Source organism: Sporothrix schenckii (assembly GCF_000961545.1).
Source record: "Sporothrix schenckii 1099-18 chromosome Unknown Cont47, whole genome shotgun sequence".
In the NCBI taxonomy this organism is placed as follows: domain Eukaryota; kingdom Fungi; phylum Ascomycota; class Sordariomycetes; order Ophiostomatales; family Ophiostomataceae; genus Sporothrix; species Sporothrix schenckii.
In genome coordinates this window covers 2,788,762-2,807,494 of record NW_015971148.1, presented here as the reverse complement: position 1 = coordinate 2,807,494, position 18,733 = coordinate 2,788,762, and the positions used below count along the sequence as shown (strand labels likewise).

At 50.9% G+C, this 18,733-nt stretch overlaps 3 protein-coding genes and 1 non-coding gene across 4 annotated transcripts; 2 read left to right on the top strand and 2 right to left on the bottom strand.

Moving 5' to 3' along the window:
- Positions 1-865: 865 nt before the first annotated feature.
- Positions 866-1,819, bottom strand: SPSK_03528 (central kinetochore subunit Mal2/MCM21; the record flags this gene model as incomplete). Its single annotated transcript, XM_016730366.1, has 2 exons — positions 866-1,710; positions 1,774-1,819. The coding sequence occupies 2 exons, from the start codon at positions 1,817-1,819 to the stop codon at positions 866-868; spliced, it is 891 nt and encodes a 296-aa protein (XP_016585448.1).
- Positions 1,820-3,122: 1,303 nt separating this feature from the next.
- On the top strand, positions 3,123-4,985 carry SPSK_03207 (uncharacterized protein; the record flags this gene model as incomplete). The annotated part of the gene is made up of 1 exon (XM_016730048.1): positions 3,123-4,985. One exon carries the CDS (start codon positions 3,123-3,125, stop codon positions 4,983-4,985), a length of 1,863 nt encoding a protein of 620 aa, XP_016585447.1.
- A 2,202-nt stretch (positions 4,986-7,187) lies between these two features.
- On the top strand, positions 7,188-7,259 carry SPSK_11284. The gene has a single exon. It is a non-coding gene; the product is annotated as a tRNA-Met (tRNA).
- A 651-nt stretch (positions 7,260-7,910) lies between these two features.
- SPSK_03561 (uncharacterized protein) lies at positions 7,911-8,765 on the bottom strand (the record flags this gene model as incomplete). The annotated part of the gene is made up of 1 exon (XM_016730399.1): positions 7,911-8,765. The coding sequence occupies one exon, from the start codon at positions 8,763-8,765 to the stop codon at positions 7,911-7,913; it is 855 nt and encodes a 284-aa protein (XP_016585446.1).
- Between the last annotated feature and the right edge of the window lie 9,968 nt (positions 8,766-18,733).

The window sequence follows — 18,733 nt, the reverse complement described above, 5'->3', positions numbered from 1 at the left end:
GCGCACGAGTCATAGACTACCAGTGGTCGGACACCTGGTAAAAGAAGAAGAAAAGCACCGGTAAAAATAAAGTCGTGGAAGTGTATGACAAGACAGAGTGAAAAAAGGATATAGAAAATGATAATAATAGGTGGCTTTTTTCAACCGGAAATACGCCCTGTTGGCCTAGCAATGCATGCTGAGTTGAATTTGCATTTCCGATGAGCAAGCCACGACCCGCGGGACGGCTTCTATAGCCTACGCTCCGGGTATGATGATAGCAGCAAATGCTCTCGATGCTTCAAGATATAAGGCAGGCGCTCGTATCGCGGGCGGACCTCTATTTTCCCAAAATGAGTCTCATTTCCCCAGGTTTCCTCGTTGCTCGTCGAGTATCGCCGCCAATTTATCCCCACATTTCCCAATCTCGTTGATTGTACACAGTCGACTGGTACTTATGGTCTAGGCCCGGCTCTCTCGAATGGCCTGCTTCTCGAAACCTGCGAAGCCTTCGTCTGTTGAGCCATAACCCGAAGGGATTAGATTGAGGCAGTGCAAAAAGCCCGGGAAGTCGATTCTTCGCAAGCGTGACCTTGTCAATAGCTTCGTTGTGCTATGACAGCGGACCATGTACACCGACGGCAGATGCATGGTGGCCTGCCTTGCTAGTTCGTGAACTCGCCGGTGGTTGAGCAGAATTGTGGAGAGTCGGGACCATCAGGAATTTACGCTCCTTTCAGCACTGGTCGCGGTCGTTCAGCCAGAAGCAATGCATGCAATGGATGTTGCAAGTCGGGTGCGGTCCAAATCGCTTGTTTGGTTATTGGATGGCGTTTGCTGATGTTTGCTGGCCTTTGCTGATGAGAAAGTGACACTTGCCCGTTTCTCATGAGCCACTCATCCGCTGAACAAGGCCCATCGCTGTCTTCTCACCGGCCAGAAGAGCCCGCACAGCAGCCCGGTCACGCGCACCGGTGGCACCAATGACGACCATCTTTTGGATGTCGCCGTCGTCGTCCAGCACAAGACGGCCCGTGCGCCCGTCGGCCCAGTCGAATCGGATCTGCTTGGCTTCGGCGTCGGCACCGCTGACATCGGCAAGAAGGGTACTGGCGTCGATACCAACTCCACTGCTGGCGGCCTCGGCTGCCACCTTCGAGGCCCTTTGCTGTACGCTCTTGCGCAGGTCGCCGATCACGGCCAGGCGGTTATGGTAGCGGACGAGGGCCCTGCGCGCGGCACGTGCAAACCCATACAGGTCTGGCGACTTGGGCCCCGAGGGCGCGTACTGGGTGGCGCCGAGATGCCGGGTTGCAAGACCGCCGAGCGGAACAGAAGGCGGGACAGTATGGCGGTGCACGCGAAGCGGTGCTTGCGCATCGGATTGACCTCGGCTGCGGGCGCTCGGGCGGGCACGGTCGGTGTCACGGTTGAGAAGAACGTAGTACGGCCGCAGAAACTGCGCACCCATCATGACGTCGAAGCGAAGGCCGAGCACGCGCCCGCCGTCCACGGCGTTTGGGTCCGGGTCACGAACGCGGAAAGCGGTCACGGAGGCCCCTGCGCGGTAGAGACCCTGTTGCTTGTGGGCATCGTGGGTGTTGCACAGCTTCAACAGCTTCTTTCTTGTGGCGGCATCGCGATGGCTGTCGCCATTGAGAATCTGGCGAGTTCTCGATGCGGAGAGCAGTGTGGAGGTCTGGACTTGTAGCTGTTTTCTCAAGTCCGCAGCTGGACAACAGTTAGTAAATGTTTTGTTTTTGTCAACAGTACGGTAAATCCTACCCCACTTACCCCTCTCGCGGAGCTGCTCGATCTCATCATCGAGTGTCGATGCCATGGTTGGTTGCTGGGGCTGCGCAAGGCTGTGAGAGGCTGTAAGTGAGAGACATCGAGACGCGTCGCGATAAAGGTCCTAGACAGCTGTTGGGGGTCAGCCGTGTTGCCAAAATGACTAAGCTGAACAGGGTTTAAGTGGCAGTTAGAATCGCTCCCCTGTAACGTAGACTCTAGGGCGCGTTGCTCCCCTAAAATACTTAACAGCCAATGGTAGCACTTGGCAGGCCCCCTGAACTGTATCAGAATCACGTGCAGTCGCACCTCCCCCACAAATGCCATTGCCCGATTTGGTATTTGGCGTGTTCTTGCCTTGCTGGCACCTTCCTCTAAAGCCAGTTATTTTCTTCGTTCTTTCCTTGCCCCTGTCCTCAGCTTCGACGTCAACGGCATCGTGACGTGTCAAAAAGGGCTTCAAGCAACCCTCCCGTCGCAGGCTGCAGACAGCCCCGTTGCAGCACCCCTCACCCACTCGCTTTTAGCCTTGTTTTTCCCTGCCAGATTTCGTTCGTTGGGCAGGTCTAACTCTCGGCCTGCCGCCTATTTGGCGCCGTTCCGTTTGCCACCGCGTTGACACTGAGGCCACGGTTGCTTTAGCTGCCGATTTCCAATCAAAGAAAAAAAGGTACTCGGATGCTCCGCCGCCGGACAAAACAGCCCTCCGAGGCTTCCTAGGCACCACATTGTCGCTTTGCATTTTACCCACTGTCCTTTTCACATCCACTTACACGGCACACAGGCTCTCGCACACCCCAGACAGTCGCCCCCCTTAACTGGCCGTGCATTTGACGGTTTGACGATCGACGCCCCTTGAGGCTGGTTGCCCACCTTCTGCCGCCGTGTTCTTTTTTTTCTCGTTCTTCTGTCCCGCCTTCCAGAAGCTTTTGTCCCAATAGGCCAACGAAGCGTCTTGGCCACGTTGCGACCCTCTCAGCCGTGTTCTTTTCTTTCTGCTCGACAGTCTCTCGACATCTTCGATCCTCTCCTTATTCTCTACCAACATACCGGAACCTACCGTACACGATCTCTGCTATTTCACAACTTGACCGCATCTACGATCTGCAGCTTCGCATCGACAACCACGCTGGACACTACAACCTATCAGCACTCCCACAACAAGCATCATTGCTTTTACAAATCTGTGCTATCTGCACCTGGCTCTCCACTACCTTCCACGACCGCCAGTCACCACTTCCCTTCCAGTTTCTCCTTGTCCTTGGAAACACTTCCAACACACGATATCTCTTCGCTATCTGCAAGACCATTCCAAACCTTGGAGACCCTTAGCCAATTCCGACGACTTCTACATGGGTGCCAGATCTCGACGCTCCAAATCCCGCAACGTAGACGGGCCTCCCATAGATACCTCCGATGAAGACAGAACACCTTCTCCTTCCAGAAGACAGAGTAGCTCACGCCAGAGCACAACCGGAAACAAGACAACAAACGGAAGCATACGGCGAAAGTCGAGCAGACTACACCTGTCCATTAACGCGGGCGATATAAGCCTCAACGGCAACGGCCATAGCCCAAGTAACGGCAACGGCAAGATGAACGGCGGCGTTGAGTTGCGCCGTAAGGGCGGCAACGTGGAGTCGGATGCCGTGACGTCTAACCTCATGGCCCGCGAATCGTTTACTCTGGACGACCACGTCCCCACGACTCCCAAGATCAACAACCACGGCTTCTTTGAGCTGCCCAAGGAGGACCAGCGGAATTTCGGCCTGCTGGTCCTGCTCTACTTTTTGCAGGGCATCCCGCTCGGCCTCGCCACGGGCTCCGTGCCCTTCTTGCTCAAGAAGCACATGTCCTACAGCCAGATCGGCGTGTTCACGCTCGCCTCGTATCCTTACTCGCTGAAGCTGCTCTGGAGTCCCATTGTGGACGCCGTTTGGAGCCCCAAGGTGGGCCGCCGCAAGAGCTGGATCCTGCCGATCCAGATGTTGTCAGGCTTCGGCATGATCTGGCTCGGGTCCGAGGTCGACGGCATGATGGAGACCATGGGCCAACCCGGCGGCACCACAATCTGGAACTTTACGCGCTGGTGGTTCTTTTTGGTGCTCATGTGCGCCACGCAGGACATTGCCGTCGACGGCTGGGCGCTGACGCTGTTGACCCCTGGCAACATCTCATACGCCTCGACCGCGCAAACGGTCGGCCTGACCGGCGGCCATTTCCTGTCATACACAGTCTTTTTGGCCTTCAACTCGCCCGACTTCGCCAACCGCTGGTTCCGCTCGGCGCCGCTGGACGTGGGCCTGATGGAGTTGGGCCACTACCTCAGCTTCTGGGGCTGGGCATTCATCATTGTCACGCTGGGCCTCGCGCTGCTGAAGCGCGAGGAGCGTGCGCAGAACGAGGAGGGCGTCTGGGACGTGTACCGGATCATGTGGGGGGTCCTGAAGCTCAAGAACGTGCAGACCATCATCTTCGTGCACCTGATTGCCAAGATCGGCTTCCAGGCCAACGATGGCGTAACAAACCTCAAGCTGCTCGAAAAGGGCTTTGGCACCGACAACCTGGCGCTCACCGTGCTCATTGATTTTCCTTTCGAGATTGGCCTGGGCTACTATGTCGGCAAGTGGTCGCAAGAGTTCACGCCCATGCGAATCTGGTGCTGGGGCTTCGCGGGCCGCCTGGTGGCGGCCGTCTTTGCCCAGCTCACCGTCATCTTTTTCCCGGCCAATGGTGTGAACCCGCTCTACCTGTTCATCGTCATCCTGGAGCACGTCATGTCGACCTTTATGAACACAGTCATGTTCGTCGCCGTGTCCGCGTTCCACGCGCGCATCGCCGACCCGGCCATTGGCGGCACCTACATGACGCTGCTGGCGACCGTTAGCAACCTTGGCGGCACGTTCCCGCGCTACTTTGTGCTGCGCTTGGTGGACTACTTCACGAAAGCGACGTGCCACCCGGGGGCGTCTGAGATGGCAGCCAAGCTAAAGGGCCCGCTCGTGACGGAGGCGTTCTCGTGCGCAGTCCAGCTGGAAAAGGAACGGTGTGTCGACGGCGGCGGCACGTGTGAGCTGGAGCGCGATGGCTACTACATTGTCAACATCTTGTGTGTACTAGTAGGCACGGTCGCATTCACCATGTTCATCCGGCCGCAGGTGCTGCGTCTACAAGCACTGCCACTTAAAGCATGGCGGCTGTCCGGTGGCAAATAAGAAGTGGGTGACAAGAAGACGGCGCCAGAATTACACAACAAATGACAAGGGCGGGGAAGAGGCATGGCATTATGTTCCTAAGCATATCATTGATTCACGTTTTCTATTCTATACCTTTGTTTCTGTACTGCATTTGTTAGGGTTAGGTAGTTTCCGGCGGGGCATCATTGGACACACCCAGTTTCTTGTCTATGTTTGGGTTTGCGACTGGCCTCTCGTTGTGGCCAAGACTGGAATATAGGATAGTCTCTCTGTAAAAATATGCCAAGGGCAATGGATCAACCGTACCTATTGTCGTGGATGTCGAGTCACCTAGCATGGAAAGAGTGGCTGTTAGTGATGATCGTGATACCATGATCTCGAGCCAGCATCAAAGCAAAATAAGGCAAGGAATTTGTGTGAAATGCCCTCAGATTAGCTCTCTTGTGGTTCTCATTTGCGGTCTCCAACCAACCCCGTTCGTATTTGAAGGTCATCCAGCAGAGAAGGCAGATGAACAGCGTCAATGGCGTCCAGAGCACTCTTGAGAGCTCCGTCCTGGCCATCGGTCTGCACGCCCGCCTGTGCTAGATACCTCCTCAAACGACCAAACGAGGCCTGTAATGCGGGCGAAGATCCATCAAATTTGGCTTTTGTTGTGTCCATTGGACTTTCACATCATAGGGCGCATGTTTATAGCCGGCATAGCAGGCCATGAAGGTAGTGTGTCCCAGGGGTAAGGAAGGGAACAAAACAGCAATTATGAAAAAAATAGGAGGGGAACGAAAGGGTCCGCCAACGTCCTTGCCTCTACGGCGCTCTATTGTCTTCTCCTTTCCACTGTCCTTCGAAACACCAAACCGCCTGGTTCCAGAACAAGGAGAAGAGCCACGGCTTTGAAACCACGTCTGCGATTCTCCAGGAACTCGGATTGAAAACTATACTTGTTTTTTTGGAAGATCATCGCCTGAGACCCAGGCTGCGTTACCAGCAAGGGACCGGCAGGCTCGTTCCACTGTGAAAATTGTCCTCAGTGTTCCGCCCAACAAAGCTGGACCGTCTGGATATGAAGTGGTGTGGCCAAGAGAAGAAGAGAAAAGGAAGAAGGGCAATACAACAGAGCGGGCGGAGGGAACTTGTCAACTCCTCGCCGTGTCTTTTTCGGCCTTGCCGCATGCCCTGTCCTCCTCGATCAGCGAGATTCCACTGAGACAACGTACCTTTCTGCTCTGATCTCTGTTCTTTGATGGGAGTTGTCGACGGAGAGGTCTGAAAGCACCTAAAGGGCCAGAAGGAACCTTCCTGCCTCTTTCTGTACGCCTTCGTCATCCCTTTCTGCCAATGCTCTCCCGCCTCTCACGGCCAAGCTCGGCTTCCGGGGGCTCACACCACCCAAATGCCTTGCGCGACGTATCAAGACTAAGAAAAGGGAGTATGGGGGCCAAAATGGCACCCTTTCCCCTTATCCCGTTGGTGTGGTTATCGTCACTGCAGAAGCCCCGTATATGGAACGCAATAAGAGACGAGAGGGAAGGAAATGTAAGATGTATCATGGAATGAAGGACAGCAGTGGCAAAGTGTAACAACAGGCGAAGAAACAAGCAGACAGCAGAATCAAATGGATATAAACTTGTCAAATAACGTACCTATTTTGTTACATTCCGCCATTTCCCAAAGACTATTCTGGACGACGGCCTCTCTTTCTCGCTCGGGCTCGTACAGTACCGAAGCCATGTACTCCGGTTGTCGACCTATTTCGGCGAAGGTGACCTTCAGTTGAGATTGGCGCGTGACGTGAAAGTGAAAGCTTGAGTCGCGCTCGGCGAAGATGCTTCAGAACACATGCCCCACTCTTTTCTGTGATTATCTAATTCTGTATGGAGCGCTTTAGTGGGTCGGTTCGGCAGGTCCAATGGTCAGTGCACAGGAGAGGCGAGTCCAACACCAATCGGCCTCCTTTTCAGGCAGGTGCGACTGGCACTCAAAATGGCCCCAAAAAACCCAAAATTCGTGCCACAAATTAGGCAAGTGGAGATCGAAAATAAGAGTCATACTTTGGGAAGTCGCGCGACCAACTCGTCTCCCACCCGAACAATGGCAAGAAAACTCTGCCAACGGCCATTGATAGGAATATGACCCCCAAATTCGCCTTTGGGAACCAGGAATGGGCTATATGAATAGACATGAGGTCTTTTTTCTTTCAAGAATCAGTCAAAGCACAAAAGCAACTTGGCGCAGCGGAAGCGCGCCGGGCTCATAACCCGGAGGTCCCTTGATCGAAACGAGGAGTTGCTAAAGAATGCTTTTTTTTGTTCGTTTTTTCTCTTGTATTCTTCTGTTCTTTTAATTTAGACTTGTAAATTCTTATTTTGCTATCTATTTCTCCCTTTATTTCTACCCGGCAGTCTGGTAAATTAGTCGGTGTCCTTGTTGGTTTTCTCGAAGGTTGTTTTCTGTTTAAAACCAAATTTGAAATTTTCAATATTAATTACCTAAAACCCGAGAAGAAGAAATACTGAACTTAAAAGAACAGAAAAAATACAAATAAAAAAGAGGAAAATTACAGGAATATAATATTAACAGAGTCACATAGTATCAGACTCAGCAATTCCCATCGTACATCGCATATCACAGAATGTGCTACATTAAGTAGGAAACCTAAATGACTCTCAGTCTTACATTCCTTACCAACCTTTGCTTTCGTGAGCCACTTCTACCCCCACCAGTTACGGCTATGGTATTGGCTCCTGGATCACGTCAATTTCCAGTTTCGAAAGTGATCTTTTACAACTATGGGTTAAAACTATTGTGAACACGCATATATTAGGATTTGAGCCTTCTCCCTCCTTTACACTCATGACAGAAAATACGAAAACAGACTTGAATAAAACACAATTGTACAGGTCCGGATATCATAAAACATAAAAATACACAAACTCAAGGTGATCAGTTCTTCTTGTTCTCCAGGTGCCATTCAAACACCCGGCGGAAAATCGTCTTGGCGTCCTTGGTGATGGTCTCGCCGTGGCAAGGGACAATCGTCTCAAACGGCCAGGAATCTATCACCCGGATGCCCTCGTTGAAGCGTACGCGATCGCTGCTACTGGCAAAGTACCACAAAAATCGCCGCGTCCATTTGATATCACCTTGGGTCCGCATTATGGCTTGGAAGAAGCGGTTGAGGACGTTTGTGTTGCGCCGCGTGGCCGGATCAACGCGCTGGTACTGCTCGTTGGCGGGCAGGTTGAACATGAGGTCGGCCTGGATCAAAACGTTGTCGGGCCGGTAAAACAGCACAATCTCCTTGCTGGGGTGCATGTCCATGTACACGAGGCCGAAGTCGGCATCAAAGTCGGGGGCGACAGACTGCGCCTCGCTCATGGGCTGCTTGCGCTTGTCCTGCAGGACAGCAAAGAAGGCATCGTCGACGTTGACGCGCGGATCTTTGCCCTTCGTGGCAGCGCGCTTCTCTGCGAGGCCCTGGGGCGCCACAATGCGCGCATTCGGGTAGGCTTTGAGCCACTCCGACAGAAAGATGTGGTGCTCCATGTCGGGCGCGACAATGTACCGGACACCCTCCTTGCCGCCGAGCCGCGTGACCACGGCGGCCGCATCGGCCGTGAGGGCGACGGGTGAGAAAACGAGTACACCGCCACCAGTCAAGCGCACAATGGTGCAGCGCCCACCAACCTCAAAGAGACCGACACGCAGGAACGGCAGCGACAGTGTCGTAATGTTGGGCGTGAGGTCACGGATGACCATGACCTCAGCCGGGTTGGCTGGGACGAGCTTGTCCGACATGTCGCGATATGTGTCTTTCGACGATGATTTGGGCTTGTGTGGGAGATGTGATGCCTCTGGCCTGGAAGATGGCTGATTTGAATATGTACGGCGAGCTGCTGGAATGTTGTAGGAGAAGGTAGAATGGAAGCTCGTGATGGATGGTCGACTAACTGTCGAAGGTATGATGTGGAAGCTGTGGAAGCTGTGGAAGCTCTGGACCTTTTTGATGTTCTGGATGTTCTGGATGTTCTGAATACTTCGAATGCTGGAAAAGCTCGCGACATGAGTTTTTATATGTCTTTGGACGTCAAGGCGATGCAGAGACATGGAGCATGGTCGTCCCGTTGGCCGATTCGGTGTAATGTTGCGACTCGGACGAGCCGGAGAGGCTCGTACAAAGGCCGTGACAAAACAACGTGGTAGCAAGTCCTGCAGGCCTCGGCACGCCCCACTCGGAACACTCCGAAAGGGGATGGGGCTGACTAATTTCTCGGTAACGCCACACGAAAGCATTAGGTGTGGTTGCAAACAATGCAGAAAACACAAATAAGTAATTTGAAATAGTGCCCTTTCAGCCTCGCGATGCCGAAATTTTGAAATACTAATACGTCGTGGTGCTGCACCCCGCCGATGGACGTCTTCCAAATACTGCCACTAAAGATAAGAGTGGACGTGGAATCACAAATAATGGACCCACTCCTACTTTGCACAATGACGTCAGTCACGTGAATACCCAGTGAGGCCCGCTGAATTAGTCATCTTTGATCCCCACTGAACGTAAACGCGTCAACTCCATAAGCGTCTAGGTCTCCAGATGGCCAGCCCTACATTGTATCTCACATGCAGGCTTTGCATGAGGCATCTGACATCTGAAGCTACACGACTGGCAGCAGACGATGGGCTTTTCAAGCGAAACACCTTCACGACAGTCGGCTGCGCCATTGGTTTCCTCGTTACTGGTACTTCTCTACGGCACTGCTGCGCGACTAGACAGGAGGCAAGACGCGCGGAAACCGGCTAGACAAGCATGAACGGAAGTCTTTTGTTGCCAGGTCCAAGCTTCGTGGGTCGTCCTTACTTGCTACGGTATGCTGCTGAGTAGCAAACGAACATCTTTTCGGACTGATTTCGCATTCTAATAACGTACCACAGTCCCAGAGCCACAGAGCCACGTCTAGTCGAGCTTGTTCAGGACCTTGGTTTGTCTAAATTGGCCAAACTAGGTTGGCCACATTCAAAATGAGCCTCGCACTCGAGAAAAGCTTGGGAGTAGTCGAGCACTCTATCATCTGATGAATATTACATTCCTTCGTGCATTTTATACATTAAACCCATGGTTTTGGCGTGCCTTCCCTCGTCACACGTATGCTCCTTCCTCTCTCGAGACAAACGATGTCGAAAGTGGTTGCTGCATCTGGCTCCTTCCTCCCATCCTTCTTGGAACATCATATGTTCCTTCCCCTTCTGGTTGGGACGCGTGGATGCTTTCCTTTTGCCTCTGTGTTGGCAAGTGCGAACGAATTGGGCTCCCCTATTCAATGCGCATTCTACAAGACACTGCCGTTTGCGTTGGAAAGTTCGCGCTGGCACTCTCTCCATCTTCTGTTTGTTGTTCTTGACGTGCAGCACCCACGATATCAGCAAAATGCCAACGCCGCGTTACTGCCCAAACATGGCCTTGCAAACATGACCATGAAGTCAGCGGAATGGTGCAGAATTGCCCGGCACTCGCCAGATCGCGGTAGAGATATAGAGACCATGATACGGAGTTCACAGTGACCGGAGATCAATTGTTCGGGAGCGAGAGCATTGTCGCGGCCGACCATCCCCGTGCTGGACTTCAGTCTCTCCATCGACTTTGTCTGGATATGTTGTATTCGACACTTTGCACGGCCAGTATCAATATATGTCCCTTGCACTCACTCCTTCGTCGCGGAGATTCTCTCATTGCTCACTTACCTTGTCAAATCCAGTCTTCTTAACCTCGCCATTGCGTGGAGTGAGATATTGATCCCGGCCAAAGAAAGCGAAAGTTGATTTGTTTTCCCGAGGCCCGGGAAGCAAGTACATGTCCCCGCGAATATCGAACCTCGGGAACGTAACAAAGAAAACGCCACAAGACCTATAAGAGAAACGTACTCCCTTCTCTACAGACACGGAAATGACGAGAAATTATCAAAGAAGAGATATAGATGCGTCCCCGCGTTCTGTTTAAGACGGACACATTCTGGTGAGATTTGGAGAGGCAGAAAACTTGCTTCATGACGTCCACTGTTACTATATGAAGGGTTGAGTCCGGATGGCATCGGAGAGATATATATCTCATATATCGAATTTCGCCGCCGTCACAGCTGACCTTCTCTCGTTTTTTCTTATTCTCTCCTATATTCCGGATCTCACGACACGTTTGCAGTAAAATTTGCATAATACTCGACGAAGAGCAATATCAATGAACCAGCTCTTTCGGAAACGTTTGTCGCATTGGTACGGAAGAAAAATTTTCAACCACAAATGGGGGTCTATCCTTCCCACCGGCGAGAAAGATAAAACCGCATCTCGGCTTGGTCGACACAGGGCCTTCGTTCTCCGTTGTGCCGAGACAGAAGGACAGAAGGTACCTCGGGATAGTATGCAAGGTCATACATGAGGAGCATGGTGGAAATCGCAAATAAAAACCACGACGTCTGACAAGGCCAGCTACCAACACATGTCGACCAGTATGAGATAGTCAAAATGGGGACCGACCTGAGACAGGACAATGGTCTTTCTCCACTGCCTCCATTTCTCGGCACTGTTTGTGTTTTAGCTCTTGAATCGATGCGCCTCGTTGTTTTTGTTGATCCTCTAAACGGCCAGAGCTCGACCACGCACAAGAGACATTCACTCGGAGGTGGACCCAACACCGATATGCTCAACAATACTTCTCGCCATCTAGAGTGCTCTCGTCTTTCTGGATTCCCCAAATTCCACTTCGTTGGTCGTTCTTCTTCCTTTCTTTCCTCTTTCTCACGCACATGGCATTGTCCCCTCTCCTCGTGTCGTATACCAAACCCTCTCCGGGTGTCCATCTCAATTGAACCCATGATGAGCTCACCATTTTCATTTAGTGGCTGATCAGGAGCCAAATGCATGTGGGGAAGCATTGCCAATTGCGCTAGAGAGTTGTTCGGTGCTTTGGATGTGCTTGGTGAGGAACGGGACACTAACACACGAGCCGGCAGACTGTCGATCAAATCGTCCACTTTGCACGCCTCCTTAAAAGGAGAGAACTGTCTGAATATGGTTACAGCTCCCTATCCGCGTTTCTCCCCTGCTGAGAACGCTATTGGGAGTTGCATTCGATTCGCAGAGAGCAACATCTTGTCCAAGACTTGCCAAGGGCACAAGTCTGGCGACAGCAAGGGGAAGTAGGAGACAACGAACGCCATCATTTTACAATGTCATCTTCCTTGGTACGACGCCAGGGGCCAAACCAGCTAACGATCAAACGACCTAACGAACAACTCCGGTGTACATCACCTTACGCTCAACATCCGCCATCTCTGTGTGAATTTCTCCCCTAGTTTTCGGGTCCCAGAACCTCGTACTGAGTCCAAGAACTCGTTTTGGTCTTCTGAGCTCTCCTCATCCACGTTTCATTCAAAGATGAACCTGTTCCACACTGCCCTATTCTATAAGCTGCAAGGTACCTATGGAACCAATACACAACACCCTGACAGCACTGAGTTCAAAACCCTCCATTTCTCTATTTCATCCCTGAATCAATTCCTGCAGCGTTGCTGTCCTCTAAATTAGCGCTCGGAGTGGATGCCTGAGCAGGAGAACTTTTGACATCTGCCATCCAGACGCCGAAACCCCCGATCTCCTCTTTCTCCTTCTAGGAGATTCTTTTCTTTCTTTCACTCTTGCCAATATGCAGCCGGCCCAAAGCGGAGAAGGCATTGCCAGTCGCATGCAGAAAGTTGCTAGCACATCTCAAGGTGATGGAAATATTGGAGCGGTCGGGGATCTAAACTGCAAACTGCAAGTCTTAGCAGTTCTGTGGCTCTGGAGACCAGCCCGATTAAATGCGGCTCATTTCTGTGTGGCATGCACCCCCTCTTTGCAATAACCCCTAGCAGGCCCTCCCAGCAGTCGATCGCAGGAGACGATTCAAGGACCCAAAGAGGCACGTCGATCCCCTTTGAGAAAATTACACTTTTTCAACGTGAGGAAGAGGGAAGATGTGCACTCGTGCAGCGATTGCAGGGCTGGCTTTGGGAGTCAGAATGGAGATCGTACGCTGCCAGCTAGAATAGGGTACCCCACAATAGTGGACTGACTTTCATGTGCGCAGTTTAGCTTCTGACTTCTGGAAAAGTAGAAGAGACTGCCCAAAACAGTCAATGTTGGACCTCAAAATATGCCAGAATGGGGGTTAGAGCCAACAGGCACAGCTTCGTTTGGCAGCCAACGAACAAACGCTTCAGCCCGTTCTGATTTACAGGTCTGTTGGCTTTAAAGATGATTGATTTTCGGCGGATTTGACAGCGCCCAAATGTCAGCAAGCTGCCACAGCAACAAAGCCATAGCAGAACCCCGGCAGTCCGGCTTGTGGACAGGGCAACATCATGAGCGATTGCGGCGGGCCGCGGGCGGGCCAGTCCAGGGCAGCATTGGCATCTTGGTGTTCTCCATAAAGTACTGTGCGTGTCCTTTTACATACAGAACAGTGACCCTTACCCTTGTACCTTGGGAGATAATCGATATCATGTACGAGCATCTTCTAACTAAATATCCCGTTTCAATATGTCGTACGTCGTATACGGCAAGTCATGCGAATCTGGTTAGTTTTGCGCGGGACTCGACTAAATTGTGGATTCCAACGGCCGGACCAAGCTTCAAGCTTGGCGGAAGCACATCGTCGAAATAATTTGTACTTTGCGCCAGCTAGGCGACACGCAGCCCGTTTGGAGGAGCTCCTCCACTTGGAAGCCCCAAAAGCAGAAGAGTGGGATGCGATGGAGCATTACGTGACGACAGCAAAGCGGCGAGCCCACTTTGTGATTCAGTTCCAAGCCATTCCTGATGATCCGTTTATAGCTTCAATTTTCGACGTTTCAATTTTCGAACAGAATTATTCCTAGAAACTAAGACGGTCTAGACAAGAAACTACGGGTTTCAGAGGTGAACGTACCCAGCAACTATACTTTTTACGGAGTAATACTCGGCACAAACGCACACATATACACACCAGAAACGGAATACGACGTATGTCTGTACACAACAACAAACAAGGCTGTACCAACAAACCATATGCGACGATGGACGACGGGTGGGGTGTGATCGACAGCCAATCTGTCCTTTCGTGTTTCTTTATCCTCATCCAAGATCGAAATACAGATAAACGACGCAATACGACCAGGGTAAACAAGGGCTGGGGTGCGTCGACGAAAGGAGTCAAATGTCCGTGTACCGGTCAAGCAAAGAAGGAAAGGAATCCGTGACAACGTCTCCAGACTTTCACGTGGAACTAGGATATGTGCAATTTCTGCTTCCAGTTTATGCATATGTATGTGAGACGGCCAGCCTGGATGATACCATGCAGTTGTCGAGTTGACAGGTTGAGGACACCTGCGGCTGAATACAATATGTGCATCGTGCAGACACCCGGGAAGCAAAATCTGGGGTGTTCTGACCTCCAAGTGATGATGGTATTGTCATACGATTATGGATGAGTTGACGATGAAAAACAGGGAAGAGGCAAAAGTTTACCGTCCGAGGAAGAAGAACCGTAGACCGTGAGCTCGTGCAGAGAGGCTGAGCTGCGGCTGAGAAAATGCGAGTGGCCCGACAGGTTTTTCAAAGTATGCGACGTTGGGCAGAAAACTGTCTCACTGTGACAAGAAACAAGAAAAAGATAAGAAAAAGGAACTAAAGAAGCACGATCTAGGCATGTGGCGTCTTGGTTGGAACACGTGCTCACCGTTTTTGCATGTCTCTTGAGAAAAGATTAGCCATGCAATGTACATGTACGATGAACTACGGAGAACAGTGCTGCTTTGTAGATTGCGACGACCTGAAGAGTGGTGCCAAGCGAGGCAACACTAAAAGCCTGTAATTACCATACGTGATGGGTGGTGGGGGAAGCAAGGGGAACCGGTAGCTGAAGAATCCTTGATGGTACTGCCATGCAGGTGTTTTGAAGATGAAGGAGTCACAAGTGTGGGTTTAAACTATTGATACTTGTTTATTCGTTTTCCAGAGAGTTTAATCTTTTTATTTTATTTTATTTCAAATTATTTATTCACTTTATTCTTCTTCTTTTCCCCCCCAAATACCACCTTACCTCGCAAGCAAATTTGTCGCCAACGTGCCCCTGTCTTTTCTCCGTCTTTGTTGACACCGGATTGGCCGGGTAAGGCTGATCCACGACTACGGAAAGAAACGAGAAAGTGATTGTCCCGAGTGAATCTGGAGCGTCATACTTCGTACATGCCCTTCTCTTTTCTCCCTCTCTCCGTCTGTCTTTTGGCCTCTTAGCCGCTGCGTATCCGAGGCGCCATGCTCTTGTTAAAGTGATCCGACTCAGGGGGGTGAATTAGGAGCAAGCATGGGCAACGAAATGGTCGTGTAAGACGAAGTGGGCGCCTTGGAAGCGATAAGTCAGCCAACGAGGGACATCCTGGTATCGTCTGCTCGCTAGCCTGGACACTACGTGACCGGAAGGGACAGGGACCTACCTGGCTGCGGAGCAAATCATTTCGACGGCGTATGGCTGGCGAGCATAGTCGTTGATGGAGTAAGTAAGACTTGCGTTAACCTGATCATGCAAATCGTATGGGATGTGCCATTGCAGAAACCTGATGCTGACAAGAGGAGAAGCGCTGCAACATGACAGAGGTGTTACGAAAGGAGATAACGAACTTGCCATGGACGAAGAAGGTTATGGATTCTTCAGGCTGCTAACCGTCTGGGTATTCTGGTCTCATCGTGTGGAGGCCACGCGCAGGGAGAGCGTAGGATTCAAAACATAGAAAAGAACAAAAAAGGAGAAGGCTGATAAAGAAAACAAGGAACAGTTGCATAAATATGCGCCTCTTTCTCTGAGAGCAAATAATAAAACCTAAAAATAAGGAAATCAACAGACCAGGATGTCACCAATAAAAACCGCGACAAAATAAAGAGTTTGGTAGCGAGACCAATGCAGATTTAAAGGTGTTTTGCCGATGGAAAAGACGAAAAAGAAAAGGAAAAGAAGGAAGGACAACGAGCTTGTTCGAGGCTGCATCCCACAGTCTTTCTGAGCCAGATGCAGACTTACGTCGTATTATCGTATTGTCGTGCTCGTGGTTGATTGACCGCACCTTCCGCACCAAAGTCCGTCTGGGCCGCCTGGGCCATCACTAAATTCTGAGAATGCAACCCTCCAGTAGGGCAAACCTGGGCAGCTGAAAATGCAGTCGCAAACTACGGAGTGGACTGCGTCGTCTGTGCCCCCGGGGAAGCACCTTCCACTTCCCCTTGATCCCCTCCTGCCTTGGACGGTCTCAGCGGTTGGCGTCTGTCGGCGCGTATGGTTGGCAGTGAGATGGGAAGGAGCGGCGCAGCGGCATTGCCCTGTGATGGACCAGAGTTTCAGAGGAAGGGACGACATAAGTACAACAGGGGAAAGAGGAGATTAAGTTAAGAAATAACTTGATAAGCCCGCCGAAAAGATAATGGAAAAGAAGATCAAAAAAAGGAAAAGGCAGAAAATAGTGCGTCGTAGAAAATGATGAGAAAACAAATTGAAAATGAAAAAGGAGATTCGTCAGATGATTGCGTCTGCATGTCAAGGTTGACACGCCCTCGCTGGGAATGTTGACCGCCGTCCAGAGAGTGTCCCACGAAGAGCCAGCCAAAGAACCGATGATAGCTGGCAATGTCTGTTGTCTGTCGTCCGTCGTAGTTCGTATGTCGTATTCCGTTCATTCTGTTGGTTCCCGAGCCTTGTTGGTTGTCTCGTCCCGCTTGCCGTCCATCCTTTGATACCTGCCCAATTTTATCTGGTTGCCATTCTCCTTTTCTCTATTTGTTTTCAAAATGCTTTACAGCGTATTATTCTCGAAGCCCTCAGAGGTTCTGTTATTTTGTTCTATATTACGGAGTACTACTCTGGGCAGGCTCCGTACTACCAGAAAATATTGCTCTCCTCTCGCCTTTCCGCGTTTTTGCCTCAATGGTGCTATTCTTGAACCCTTTCCCTGCTTGGGCCCTTGCTTCCCCCCCTCCATTTTATGTCCATTACCGAGCGGTCCCTACCCACCCCCGACCCGTACAGCACACGACGTGATCCCACAGTAGTATGCCGTTCTTGCAGCTGTTTGTGGAAATTACCCGCTTCTCCTCCATGAACCGTCCTGCTGGGAGGCTATTTTATTATGTTTCTTTTTTTTTTTTTCCCCTGGAGGGGGGATGAAGCTCTGGTCCGACGGCTCTCCCGGTACTTTCATGACAGCCGGCCATTTTTATCTCGCTTATTTACTGTTTCTCTGCGTCCGTTCCCCGGTCTTTCCTTGACGGCCATTGCAGTCAACCCGGTAATGTATCTTTCTTTTCTTTCTTTCTTTCTTTCTTTCTTTCTTTCTTTTCTTTTTCTTTTCTTTTTCTTTTCTTCTCCTTTTCTTGTCTTGTCTTCATTTGCTCCCTCAAAGTCTATCCTCTCTCCCCTCCCTTCCCCGTCCTTGTACACTTCGTACTCCAATTTTATGTCCTTCCCAATGCCGTTAATCTCTCGTTTCCGTCTCCTCGGGCGCTTGCAAAGTACATTCTGCTTTCTCCCTTTGCTTCCAACTTTCCACAATTCTCACACACCCTTACGTCCCCTTTTTCGTCTTTTCCCAACACGGTACGGCGAGCTTCTCCCGACTAGGAAATTAAGACCATAGCCATATCCACCCACTACTGTGTTCCGTATGTATGAGGACGACGGATATAGATTTCCGTCGGATCAGCACCAAGGTATTGGACCCAACGGACGGCTCTGCGGCCACAGCGAGGCTTCTGGATCCCAGCTCGTATTAGTTTTGCCCATAACGCGTACTGCACATATATATATGGACCATTTCCATGACCGTTGGCCCGAGGATCTGGACCGCAAATCATTAAGTACCGCCGGTTCCTTTCCGCCTGTTTGTACAAAAGTACGCGGCGTTGCAAAACAGGTCCCACGGTCGTCAACTTGCAAAACAAACGACGGAATACGGAGCACGGAGTTCTCCATATTGCCATACCCACTTTATGCCACCACGTCCAGTGCTCCACGGACCATCATCCCCAAGGCAGCTAATTCGCCTAGCCGTGGCGCATTGCTAACTTGTTTGAAACCTCCCCAGTACTTTATTTTTAAATTTTTGTTCTCTTTTTTTTGTACACCTCCGTTTTGATCCATTTGCTTCTTTTGTCTTTTGCCCCATTCCGACCGTTTATTGTCAATCTATTCCTGATTCATTAAGCGAATGGCACAAGCCGCAAACCCTTGCAGCTGTTGCGGCTCCGCACGTACAAAAGAAGACAAAAAAAAGTCGGTTGTCTTGAAGATCGATGTTGTTTCGTACGCGAGACGCAGGACGCTTTAGACAAATTATGTGCTTTGCAAACTGGTGAATGAAATAAGATGACACAGTGTGTTCCCATGGGGTACAATTGTACAAATGAAAGAAGACAACAGTCCCCAAAATAAACACCAAAAACCAAACAACGTGCATGAGCACATGGCATGGATGGCCCAATAATCAAAGCCAAAAATAAGAAACACATGTCGTACCGATGTATCGGAGAGATGAGATTCGATCTGTGTGAGACAGGCCGTCACAATCGCTGTTTGGACGACCTGTACGACGCAAAGACTCGAAACTCGAACACCGTACGACTCGACCTCTTGTTGGTCAATGCATTGTAGGCGATTCGTCTGGCTTGTGAAAAAGTTTCGCCGTCGTTATGTAGTGGAACGTGGAAGATGCAGC